The sequence below is a fragment of the Ranitomeya variabilis genome, chromosome 6 (genome assembly GCF_051348905.1).
Source record: "Ranitomeya variabilis isolate aRanVar5 chromosome 6, aRanVar5.hap1, whole genome shotgun sequence".
NCBI lineage: Eukaryota > Metazoa > Chordata > Amphibia > Anura > Dendrobatidae > Ranitomeya > Ranitomeya variabilis.
This window is the reverse complement of record NC_135237.1, coordinates 49,878,122-49,891,836: the sequence shown is the minus strand read 5'-3', so window position 1 is coordinate 49,891,836 and position 13,715 is coordinate 49,878,122. Positions and strand designations below refer to the sequence as shown.

Genomic DNA, 13,715 nt, shown 5'->3' with positions numbered 1-13,715 from the left:
CGTCCGTACACCTGTGCGCCTCCATATGCCTGTGCGCCTATAATATGCCTGTGCGCCTCTATATGCCTGTGCGCCTCCATATGCCTGTGCGCCTCCATATGCCTGTGCGCCTATAATATGCCTGTGCGCCTCCATACGCCTGTGCGGCTCCATACGCCTGTGCGCCTCCATACGCCTGTACGCCTATAATACTCCTGTGCGCCTCCATATGCCTGTGCGCCTATACTACGCCTGTGCGCCTATAATACGCCTGTGCTCGTCCATGCGCCTCCATACGCCTGTGCGCCTCTATATGCCTGTGCGCGTCCTTGCGCCTCCATACGCCTGTGCGCCTATAATACGCCTGTGCTCGTCCATGCGCCTCCATGCGCCTGTGCGCCTCCATATGCCTGTGCGCCTATAATACGCCTGTGCGCGTCCTTGCGCCTCCATACGCCTGTGCGCGTCCTTGCGCCACCATACGCCTGTGCGCCTCCATATGCCTGTGCGCCTATAATACGCCTGTGCGCGTCCTTGCGCCTCCATACGCCTGTGCGCCTATAATACGCCTGTGCGCGTCCTTGCACCTCCATACGCCTGTGCACCTCCATACGCCTGTGCGCCTCCATATGCCTGTGCGCCTATAATACGCCTGTGCTCGTCCATGCGCCTCCATACGCCTGTGCGCTTCCATATGCCTGTGCGCCTATAATACGCCTGTGCGCGTCCATACGCCTCCATATGCCTGTGCGTCTATAATACGTCTGTGCGCCTCCATATGCCTGTGCGCCTATAATATGCCTGTGCGCCTCTGTACACCTGTGTGCCTCTGTACACCTGTGTGCCTCTGTACACCTGTGTGCCTCTGTACACCTGTGTGCCTCTGTACACCTGTGTGCCTCTGTACACCTGTGTGCCTCTGTACACCTGTGTGCCTCTGTACACCTGTGTGCCTCTGTACACCTGTGTGCCTCTGTACACCTGTGTGCCTCTGTACACCTGTGTGCCTCTGTACACCTGTGTGCCTCTGTACACCTGTGTGCCTCTGTACACCTGTGTGCCTCCGTACACCTGTGTGCCTCCGTACACCTGTGTGCCTCCGTACACCTGTGTGCCTCCGTACACCTGTGTGCCTCCGTACACCTGTGTGCCTCCGTACACCTGTGTGCCTCCGTACACCTGTGTGCCTCCGTACACCTGTGTGCCTGCGTGCACATTTTATAATCTGAATATCCACCTTCCAAGTTCGGCATACACCCCTGCACCATTTTTCTGCATGTGATATTCACACGTCAGCCTGGCTTTCCTGCAGTGCAGATTGACAAAGCTGACATATATTGATTTCACTACTTCATCCCTCATGTTTAGATATGTTACCCTCTGGGTTTGCAATTAATATATATCTGGACCAAGTGCTTTTTCTGCTGCTTCTCAATATAAATGTTCCAGTTATACGTCTACCCGAAAGGAAAAATGATTTTTCATTGAAAATGTAAATATGAGAAAACAATGTGCAGCATTGAAATTGTTAAACATAAATGCAGACGAAACCAAGAAGCTAAAAGTTCAGTAAAAAATAAACTACGGTATATGCCGATTACAGTCCTTACAGAATGGTGGGAGAAAAAATGAGACCAAATAAAAGTGCCTAATAATTATGATAATGATATAATAGTAGTGCCTATAAATTACTGATTAATAGTGCCATACGGTTTACTGGTCTGGACACTGTGTCACATTTGTTGGTTAATGGATGGACAGTAATTTCCGAGAGCCTTGTAGGTGTGAGTGATGCTTGTGGTCTGTACACGGCCACTAAAACAAGTACACGAGAATTCAGCGGTACACCTACTTTCTTAGACACACAGGGTCGCATACACTCACTTGTCCACACTCCTGGAATGACATTTACACTCATTTAACAACACACAGAATGACATTTACACTCAGTTGTCCAAACACATAAGTTAACATTTACGCTCACTTATTTGCATACATACAGGATCACATTTACCCTCACTTGTCCGCACCCATAGCGGCATAGGGTGACGTTCACGCTCACGTAACAGCAAACATAGGATGAATTTTACACTTGCTTATACACACACATGGAGGATCACATTTATGCTCCCTTCTCCACGCACATATAGGATGACATTTACTCACTTGTCTGTACACACACACATAGGATGACATTTACTCACTTGTCTGTACACACACACATAGGATGACATTTACCCACTTGTCTGTACACACACACACAGGATGACATTTACTCACTTGTCTGTACACACGCACAGGATGACATTTACTCACTTGTCTGTACACACACACAGGATGACATTTACTCACTTGTCTGTACACACACACAGGATGACATTTACACACTTGTCTGTACACACGCACAGGATGACATTTACTCACTTGTCTGTACACACACACACAGGATGACATGTACTCACTTGTCTGTACACACACACAGGATGACATTTACTCACTTGTCTGTACACACGCACAGGATGACATTTACTCACTTGTCTGTACACACGCACAGGATGACATTTACACTCACTTGTCTGAACACACACACAGGATGACATTTACACTCACTTGTCTGTACACACACAGGATGAAATTTACTCACTTGTCTGTGCACACACACAGGATGACATTTACTCACTTTTGTCTGTACACACACACAGGATGACATTTACTCACTTGTCTGTACACACACAGGATGACATTTACACTCACTTGTCTGTACACACAGGATGACATTTACACTCACTTGTCTGTACACACACACACACACACACACGATGACATTTACTCACTTGTCTGTACACACACAGGATAACATTTACGCTCACTTGTCTGTACAAACACTCACACACACACACACTGGATCTCATTTACGCTCACTTAACAGTACATAAAGGATGAAGTTTACGCTCACTTATACCCACACATATAGGAACACATTTACACTCACTTACTTGTCCACGCATTCACAGGTTGACGTTGTATGCACACATACAGGATTACATTTATGCTCACACATAGGATCATATTTACTCTCATTAGTATGCACACGTTAGATCACATTCATACTCTCTTGTAAGCACACCCAGAATCACTTTCACGCTCACTTGTAAGCACACATAGGATCACTTTCATAGTTGCTTGTAAGCACACATAGGATCACTTTCATACTTGCTTGTAAGCACACATAGGATCACTTTCACACTCGCTTGTAAGCACACACAGGATCACTTTTACCCTCACTTGTAAGCACACATAGGATCACTTTCATACTACTTGTAAGCACACAGGATCACTTTCATACTTGCTTGTAAGCACGCATAGGACCACTTTTACGCTCACTTGTAAGCACACACAGGATCACTTTCACGCTCACTTGTAAGCACACATAGGACCACTTTCACGCTCACTTGTAAGCACACATAGGATCATATTGATTAAAGTAAGTCGAGGAGTGTGATTTTCATGTCTATTGATGTAGACAAAACGTGCACTTTAAGATACTGAAATAAAAGCCTAAATTCTGGTAATTCTTAAAAGATTTAGTAAGAAACTCCAAAATATTGTTTATAGCCTGGATTCTGTGTCCAGCTCCCACTTGAATAATTTATGATGTATTTTCATCCAATGCATTGAATTTGTTTCAGCACTCAGTCTGGTGGATCTATCTTTCTTCCAAGTTTGCAATTACATTTTTTTTTTCTTTGCTATTTTAAGAATTATTAAATGCCAGAAAGTGTTCGGATGCTGTGTAGCAGCTACACGGGCCGGCACTAATACCCAATTACTTTACCGTTGCGTAGAACTGATAGGAAAATGAAGTGTTCACTTTTGAATCACCTTATGGCCGCTGTCTACGGTGTTATTAAAGGGTTTCCTGGCAAGTTTTTTGCTATTGTAATCACTTTACCAGAATGCTGTCATCTTCATCCTGGGTTTCTAGTAATAAACCTTGTTCTTCCAGACCTTTAATAAGACCTTACTGGCCACCAACGTCTTTCAGGATTCCATCACACGGTGTTTTATTCACTGAGACCTTTTTTTTTAAGGCTCAGAAGATAAGTAAGCCAAGTACCTATGGTCATCCAACAAGTCGTTGGCCCGAAAGTATGTGCGATTTGTCAGCGGCTTGTGTGACTCTTTTACCGTTCAGATTTGACTCTTACAAATATAACCCGGAAGCTTCATCCCGATTGACCCAAGCCTAAATCTCTATTCACTAAATCAAATTACTCCACAAAAGGGATTAAAATCTCAACGTTACTTTTGGTTCTTTCATATTTTCATCATTGAGGAGGCTTCTAATTCTACCACCCGCCATGTTTCTCTATCAATACCTGAAGGAAGGTGCAGAGTTAGGTACAGGAAACTCAAGTCGTAGCTTTCTGTTGTGATACTCATGAGTGTCATCCATTATACAGTACGTCCACATATAACCCTTTCAATTAATCAAATAATAGAGGAAAGGTCAGAGAGTATTAAAATATTAGTTTTAATTAATCCAAAAATTATTAAAATCAGATCAGAGTAGCAATGAAAGCAGGAATATAGGGGAATAGAAATTTAGAATATTATATCTATTTAAAAATGAAATATTATATGCACAGAGAATATAAATAGTATATATTACACCCTATGAGGAATAGCGATAAATCTGTATCATAGCTGCATGTAAACATCAAACAGTCCCATCAGGGGTCCTAACATAACTAAGATGCAGCAAGATTACCTACACAAGGTGCAAAGTTATATATTATAAGGATGTCTCCATATGTAGTCAGTCTTAAGATCTATCATAGGGGAGATATACTGTAGTAGTGTGTAGCGCATAACATAGCAAAGAAAGTGCAATCGTGCAAATAAATTGTAAGTGCATATATCTAGATATAACTCACATGTAGTAGGAGCTACTATATGTGAGTTATGTCTAGGTATATGCACTTACAATTTATTTGCACTCTTTGCTATGTTATGCATTGGACTTGTACAAAGCAATAATGGGGCAATTCCTAGATTCCACCTCTGATTTTTAAGCCACAAACTAAATGATCGACTGGGGCAGCTACTTCAGTTTTTTTCTTGTACTTTTTTTTTTGCATTTCTGTGTAGCACAATGTTGTTTTCCTTTAGGCTGATGGTACGCTGCCATGAGATGTATGCTGCATGTTTTCCGCTGTTATATTTGTTGCTTAAGTAAAAAATCTCATTTACATTGCAGAGGAAATTTGCTATTAAATCTGCAGCGTATTTTTGGCGTTGAGGATTTTCGGCAGGTCCTGTTTGGATGCACCCTTTAGCACAATTGTTTGTTTTTTGACTCTTCTTGACTGCTTTGCAGTGAAGTAATGGAAGATTCGGCGGCGTGCGATAGTTCACAATGACATCGCTGTCTGCCCGCAGGTCTTTCTTTATAATATGAATACCTCCCAGGTTCAACAAAATTCAGTTCAAATATAGAAACTATTCTAGTAGCCAAGTAAAAAAATGGAAATGAAATAATGGCACATTTACTAGGTAAGGTGGTAATCTCTTTGCAAAGGTAGAACCATAAAGTGTTGTAGTTTCAGACAAGCCATTGGAAATGATTACTTTTGCAATATGGTGGCACGACACAGAACGCGCTCATATTCCCTGTTATTCTATGGCTTAATCTGCATTGCACACATTTTTTCCACCTGACTTCATATGTAACACTTCGGCAGACAGTAATGACAAATGGGTCTTGGTACATTTCCCATAGTAGGGTCCTACCAGGTGACTTGGGTCTGTGGAAGGTAGGGCTGCGATATCCCAAATCACAAACACTTCTATAAACGTAGACGTTTTACAGGGAATGGAAATTCACTTTTTTTTTTCTTAATTCAGTCCCCGTGTTTTATGTGGATTCTTGGAGAGTTTGGATTCTCGGCATCATAACTGAGCTCCCGTGCATGATTCTTACAGATCTAATGTCAGCGACAGGCCCGCAGGACTTTTTGGTCAGAGAACTATTCTGATTGTGTTGTATTAGCCATATAAATATTGGATAAAGATTTATATATATGAATCTTGCAGAGACAATCACAGTCAGACTCTTTTGGACACATCGTGATAATCACATTGCGAACCTTAACTCTCCCATACACGTTGGATAAAGTTGTCCAAACCCCACAATTTGGTCGGGATCATTGTGAATTAGCGCGTCCCAACAGATTATGTTGAGGGAGAGAAGGATCAGTCGGCAGTTGGAGTTTCAATGTCTGATTCTTTTCTCAGATCTTACATAGTTTGGACTTTTCTGTAATAACATATGGATGCGAAACCTGGGCGATAAAGAAAAAAGACAGAAATGGAATTGACGCCTTCGAAATGTGGTGCTGGAGAAGGATGAAGTCAATACCATGGATGGCAAGAAGAACAAAGAAATGAATTTTGAAACAAATCAAGCCAGACATGTCACACAAAGCAAGGATCACCAAACTATGACTTGCCTACATTAGACACCATTACACCAAGAGAGCAATCACTGGAGAAAGGACATCATGGTCGGAAGAATAGAAGCAACAAGGTGAAGAGGAAGACCAGCAACCAGATGGCTTGATACTATCATGGTGGAGAAGACCCTGGTGGACCGATCTAGGCTTGCACACGATCAATCTTCCTAATGTTCATCCATCAAGTCGCCACAACTCGAGATTGAGCTGAAGGCCGTTAAATAGTGATAATCCCACTGTAAGAGGTGTCTGATAGCAGCTTTCTCCTCCCTCTTCATTGGTGCCACATGAATGCTTGGCAGAGCCAAGGTCTTATGAGTATGCGGGAATTTGTAGAGATGGCCGACAGTTAACACATATGTATGTCCAGCTGTAGTTTAGAGGGAGCCCTTTTTAAACGCTTCAGCTATTTCCTAGATTTTTTTTTCCCTACCTCTTCTGTTCTTATCTCCAACCTCCCTCAGCATAAGGGATTTGCTTTCATAGCGGAGTCTCCTAGATGGTACTGATGTTTTAGGCTTTTTAACATATTGGCACTTTGGACCTAGAAATACTTACGGTACCTGTATTTATTTTTTTTTCTTTTATCAAATTTGCTTTTATTTTATAAATGTTAAAAATTATTGAAATATAAGGTTATAAAGAGCAACTTTTCTTCTTTTTTTTTGCTGTTTAAAGAGATCATAGCATTTCTTAAAAAATTAAAAAAAATTAACTCAACTTGCTAAGATATGCCATCAATTGATGCCAGTTTGACCACTGAAATTCCCACTGGTCCTGAGAATGAAGAGTATTCATGATGGAGCAGTGCGGCCGTATCACATTCTGTGTGTGAAGCTGCAGTTCAAGGGAATGGGACGGACCGGCTGTAGTTCACTGCCCAGCCCAAGGGCAAGAATACCGCAGCGAAAAACAGACCTCTGATGTTTTTCACCTTTTCCTGATGTTTTGTTGGAGGATACTTCAAGGCTTCTCAGAGGAGGATGGTGGACGCAGCATGATTTTTCTCTCCTTTTATACCCAAAGCAGCTAATGAATCTTAGGTATTATTTGCAGCATAAGATGGTGCATTGTCAGCATGAAGATGATTTTGCTGCAGATAGCACAGCTCTTTTTGTACCATGGAATAAAGTGGTCAGTCAGAACTCTATACGTTTTGCTGAGGTCATTTTCACACCTTCATTGACCCTACGGGGAACTCCCAGCTCTCTCCCCATGATTCCAGCCAAAAAAACATGACTCCTTGTTGATGTCGCAGCCTTGTTGGGAAATGGTGGCCATCCACCAGCCATCCACTACTCCATCCACCTGGACCATCCAGGGTTGCATGGCACTCCTCAGTAAACAAGACTGTTTTAAAATTAGCCTTCATGTCTGGGTCCACTACTATCATTTCTGCCTGTGAGCCCTGTTAAGGGATGGCAGAATAGTACGTTTATGCACAGCTGCAAGCCTCTGGAATATCCTACACCTTGAGGTTCATGAGATTCCAGGGGTAACATCAGCTTCAAATACCTTTTTACTGCTTTGTAATTGTATATTAGCAGCTGCTCTCTTAATCCACTGAATTTGTCTGGCAGACACCTTCTTCATTATGCCTTTATCTGCATAAACCCATCTGTTCTCTGTGTCAGCCACAAATCTCTTCACAGTACAATGATTACACTTAAGTTTTTGTGAAATATCTAATGTTTTCATACCTTGTCCAAGCCAATGCTCTATTTGATGCTTTTTGGTAGAAGAAACATCCTTCGGCACCCTGTATCACCTCTCCGGTTCCTTTTTAAGTAGTTTTTATTTAATTGGGCTCTCCTGACAAACTAATTATTCCTGTTTTTTAAGATTGATTTGAGTGCTCTAAAGCGCCGTGAGACACAATACCATCCACGAGTTTATTTGAAAAATCAATAAAATTACATCGTTTATGACTCTTAACACAAATTAGCATAATAATTTGGCATGCAGTGCAGAAGGATTGAGAGGGGGTTGTGGACAACTCCTTTAATGTAATGGACGTTATGTACTAGCTATTAACTTAGTTTGAAAATTCAGATAAACTCTGAATCAATCACTTTTTTGTACAAAACTATGTGACTAACTTTCTTCTGTTTTCTTCTGTTCCCCCACAGATACATGAAAAGTTGCACTACTACGAGAAAGAGAACCCCCAGCCCATTATCCACAGCGCTACAGCCCTGGCTGATGATGTAAGTATGTGCAGCCCTTCAGCCAAGCCATTGCTATACGTGAAAGTCGTCCCAATACAAACATGTGCAAGCCATTCCCCGGATAGAAACCATACACTGTGGAGATTGCTTCCCAGCCCGCTGTCAACACAGGGTGGTTGCTGACATCGCCTTAATTTGTGTTCATTGGTGCGCAATAAATACACATCACCTTGGTATGCCTGGACGCGGTGGCTGCGTTATTAAAATTACAGGTTGCAGTCCCACTGAGGGAGGCTAAGAGCAGTCCTCTGCCAATGTTTGGGGAAAGTCACAGACAAGAGGAGCGCCTTACAATAATAGACAAATGAGACGTCTGTTCTGCTGACGGGAGAAGAAAAATGACAGCTAATACTGCAGAAATGAGCTATATAAAATACCGCGAGGGGGGTTGTCGGGGCGAAGCGTAGACTATACGAGCCGTGATTCATGTTCTCCAGCTTTCCAAATTACTGTCATAATCAAAAAGTAGTGTTCAACAAGCGAGCTGATGGAGTAGCCAATTTCCTGTGTCTATAATTCTCTTAGAAAGGGGAAAAAAATACACCTGCCTTTTGGGAACTGCTCGTTCATCACGAGGCACATAAGTGAAATTGGGCAGAGAACCCGAGGGACACACATTGAGGTGGTGAGAAAATATTATTTTTAGAATAAATGGTTGTTTTTAGGGTATCACGGCCTACTGAGTTTATCTTTCATGATCTTCATGGAGCCACTTCAGAAAGCCCTGATCTATATCTTTACTGTATGACCACATCAGTCGGTGTGGAAATAAGGCCTTAAATAAAAAAAATACTGTTATATGACGTACAAAGACTTGAACTTCCCGAGCCCCGGTGTAAAATCTTACATTTCTAGTACTGGTCTTCTCCTATGGGGCCTTCTGGGGCAAATCCACTTCCCCAAACAGTTGCAGAACACATCTTCATATTTCAGGAGGATCCAGCTTTATTTCCGCTGGCGGAACTGTGTCATATATCTCCAGTTATAATTACTGGGGATTTTCTTATTTTACGTTTGGTGCAGTTTAATAAATTTTTTTCAAAATTGTCTATTAAAGGGGGTTATCTCATGGTATGTTTTCAGGAACGCCCAGTTCCCCTGCCTCCAGGATTCCTGTTTGCCGGTGGACATGGCGGCGCTCCTTTTGATTGACAGTTAGTACTAGTGCCATTGATAAGTCATTAACCCGAGCTTTGTGCTCTTTGATGCTGCAAGCAGAGGCAGCTTTTCCAGATTTGGAGCAGCACTTGCAAGCTCTATAGCCAGGAAGCACCTGTAAGCGCTGCACTCTTTTGTCCCGAAGACCGGCCACCTCTGATAGACTGCAGAAGTGGCCGGTGTCCTAGGCAACGTGCAGTAAACCATAAAATCACTGGATTTTTGAAAAAGGAGAGGACTTTTATTAATAAGTAAATTGCAGCATTGTTTTTACCAGCATTTTGCAATTTTGCCCATTTGAAATGTTGAGATAATCGATTTAAAATAAAAAATTATATATACGAAATAATTGTTAAAGTAACTCTCATGATGTGTCCCCAGTGGTACATACTAGGACTAGTAGGGGGACAAGGTTACCAACTTGACTTTTTATTTTTTCCGGACAGCTCATCAAAACATTGTGGACACATTAGAAAACCATAATAAATCATTATGATTATACGTGATCTATGTCTGCAGCCCATACTTCTGATGAGACATCAGCTAGAGTCACTGTGACTTGTAAAATGATAATTACAGTCAAAATAATCTGTAAATTTCTCCAAGTCAAAAAAATCATGTACACTTAAAAAAAAAAAAATAATAATAAAAAAAAAATGTTATGGACAGGGAAAAAAATGCCTTATTGTTATTAACTGTTTTGGAATTTTTGGATGGTTGGCATCTCTGGTAGGGGCTGAAAAATAAGAATTAAAAGAAATAAATAACTCATTACTCTTACATTCTCCATGGCTCATCTGTCAATTCCCAGTTTCAGAAGGAAGAACTAGCAGGAAAAGTCAGATACATGACGTCACCAGTTGTGCCCACCAACGCCATTCACATAGCCTGTGCTAACACTAACGTTTCTAGGTATTTATTCCACCCACTTGATTTTGAGAAGGCAGCTATGCCTACAATATATAGCCAGATGGCATCCTGTACTTTCTTCATGAGCTGCACTGTAGCTATGTAATGAGCCCCTTTTAAAAGATGGCATTGAGGATGGTTTCAGCTGCTCTGTTGTCACTAATGTTTCTTTAGGGTCTTGACTTCTACTCCCAGTAGCATCCCTGGTGGTCCGGACGATGTTTGATATTATGGTGCCATTCCAGATTTGGTTGTGTATCATCTTGAACGCACCCCTTTCCAGGCATCAGTCGGCTCCATACTACACAACCTCAGATATGTATTAATGTCACGTTGGGACTTCACTTACTCATTAAGTGCATGGGACATCTCCTTGGCTCTCGGTCTCATCTAATCCACCGTACATCCAAACCTCTTAAGAATACTTAGGTGTCTCAAGACTGAATAATTCTTTAGAGCGCTGAGCATTTTGGAATCCATTTACAATCTCGATTTCCAGTTCTTGGCAGGGATTTGGCTCCATTTTAGCGCAGTGGTGACTATCCAGCAGTAGATTAGGAAACAAAACATTATGTACATTAGTGAACATAAAACATTGCTAAAGCAAAACCCCTTCTCCCAGATGGCGAGTTTGCACATCTTCTGTTACATGTTCTTAAACCAACATTAAAAAGTGCTGAAGGCATAGGATTCTGAGCACAAATTGGCTTGGGTCAGAACTGCTGGTCGCGAGCATGGAAATCCGTGTTCCTATAGTAAGACCGTAACCACTGACATTTTTTGTTTTATGGGTAGTCTTAACCCCATGTGCACCAAATGGGCAAAAGAACGCTCCACCGGTGCAGCCAAGTACTGTGCAAATAGCAGGCAAAGGGTTGATGTACGTCGCACATTCCGAAAAGATGTCCTCGGAATGTAATTCTTCTGGCGGGTAACACCATTCCTACTCCGATACTGGAGACTAAGATACAAGCCTTTGGATTTTAACCGTCCCAACTAATCCACAATCAAGTAAATTTATAGTTCTATTCCACTTGCGGTCCTGCTTGTGGTTTCATCTCAACCCCTATGATTTTCTTGTGTGAGGTTTTTTCCTGTGCAGTCGAAATTGTAGAAAAGCTTGGTTAAGATACATGTGGGATCTCAGTGACAACACAGAACCCGAGGAAATGTCCAATTTATACATCGCAGCTTGTACTTTCAGCTTCGGAGCAGCATTTCTATCATCACATTTCTTATTCCCCTCATCTGCAGAGATTCATATACGATAGAGGGATACTTAATTATATTGTGTTTTTCTACATGTCCTATGATTGAAAGGTCTCATGCACATGGGTGTATTACTGCTTTCAGCATGGAGCCATAAAAAAGCCCCTTTTGAGGCACATAGGGCTGTGCATGGTTAGAACTCGGGTTTTTTTGTTTTTTCCTCCCCAAAGATAGGGGCCACGTCTATGTGTCTGCTACTGTAGCTCAGCCAATGGGCTAGTATGGGAAGGATTAGAAGAGGTGAATCCAGGTTCAGGGAACGTCCATATAAAAATAAAAATTATTTTATTAGAAAAAGGATTAAAATTGTCACAACTACATCAGTTATAAAAGCAGACGGGTTTCAGACGCAACTGTCTTTAGTAATTGCAATAAGTCTGAAACGTGTCTGCTTTCATAAACTTTAATCCTTTTTTTTATTATCAAATACTTTGGATTTTACAATTTATGAATGTCCCTGGAGATGGATTCACCTCTTTTATTCTCACTTGTTGCAGCAATTGTTCCATGCCTCCATATCGTACACTGGGTGAGCGGACTCTCCTAATTTTCTCTTGTTCGAATGCGAAGGAGTTGCGATACCAGACTCTGCCAATTTGACAGTTATCATTATAAGATCTCTAAAGCGGTGTTATTGGGATTGGTGGGGATCCAATGGGTATTGACTTTTAAGCCTTGGTAAAACACTTGCATTTTTTTAAGAAATGGAGAACCAGTGTGGATTGTTGGTTTTAGGTCTGAGATAGCCCCTTTCAGAATGCAGCTCCAGAGGTAATTAGCTGATCGGCCTCCTGACACTCCTGGAAAATTGCTTTGTAGGGTGAAGCCGCTATTGTAGGGCAATTGACATATTGTATTGCAGCCATTCAGGGGAATGGCTGTATTTGTAATACAAGAGCTGCTTGAACTAAGAGAGTCTCCATTCTGCCTCAGGAGGAGGTCCCAAGTAGTGGAACCATCTGTACGATATTGCATCGGTGCCGCCATTGTGTATCTCTTCTTTGAAGGGGTTGGCCATGTATATGGACTCTGTTCTAATGTGGGGTGCAGGAAAATATAGCACTTACTAGCATATCCTTGATTCTGCAGTCTTGGTCACCGCACTCCCGTCCAGCATGGTCTGTGGGCTGGTGGTGCAGGTGAAATTCACAAATGGGTATGAACCATGACTAACATAAGAGCCTAAAGCAGGGGTCCCCAACCTGTAGCTCGTTAGCCACATGTGGCTTGCGGTCCCATGAATTGTGGCTCGCGGCTGTCTGCCAGCTTGATGCATTATTTCCAGATCTAGCAAACAGGTATGAAGAGCACATCTGAAAATGGTGAATTTTGTGAGCAGCCCTGCACGGAACAGCAGATCTGCATGCACATACACTGGTCTTAGGGGTATAGAGATAATTTAAAGGGAACCTGTCACCCCCAAAATCGACGAAGAGCTAAGCCCACCAGCCTCAGGGGCTTATCTACAGCATTCTGGAATGCTGTAGATAAGTCCCCAATGTATCCTGAAAGATGAGAAAAAGAGGTTAGATTATACTCACCTGGGGGGGCGGTCCGGTCCGATGGGCGTCGCGGTCCGGGGCCTGCCATCTTCTTACGATGACGTCCTCTTCTTGTATTGGCGCTGCGGCTCCGGCGTACTTTATCTGTCCTGTTG

General features: G+C 42.3%; 1 protein-coding gene across 2 annotated transcripts in view; it reads left to right on the top strand.

Annotated features, from left to right (window-relative positions):
* Positions 1-13,715, top strand: part of MPP7 (MAGUK p55 scaffold protein 7) — a 323,523-nt gene that overhangs the window by 168,242 nt on the left and 141,566 nt on the right. For both annotated transcript variants that reach the window (XM_077268457.1, XM_077268458.1), the window contains exon 5: positions 8,624-8,701. In XM_077268457.1, the coding sequence (XP_077124572.1) occupies positions 8,624-8,701 (78 nt within the window). The remainder of the gene's footprint in view (positions 1-8,623; positions 8,702-13,715) is intronic.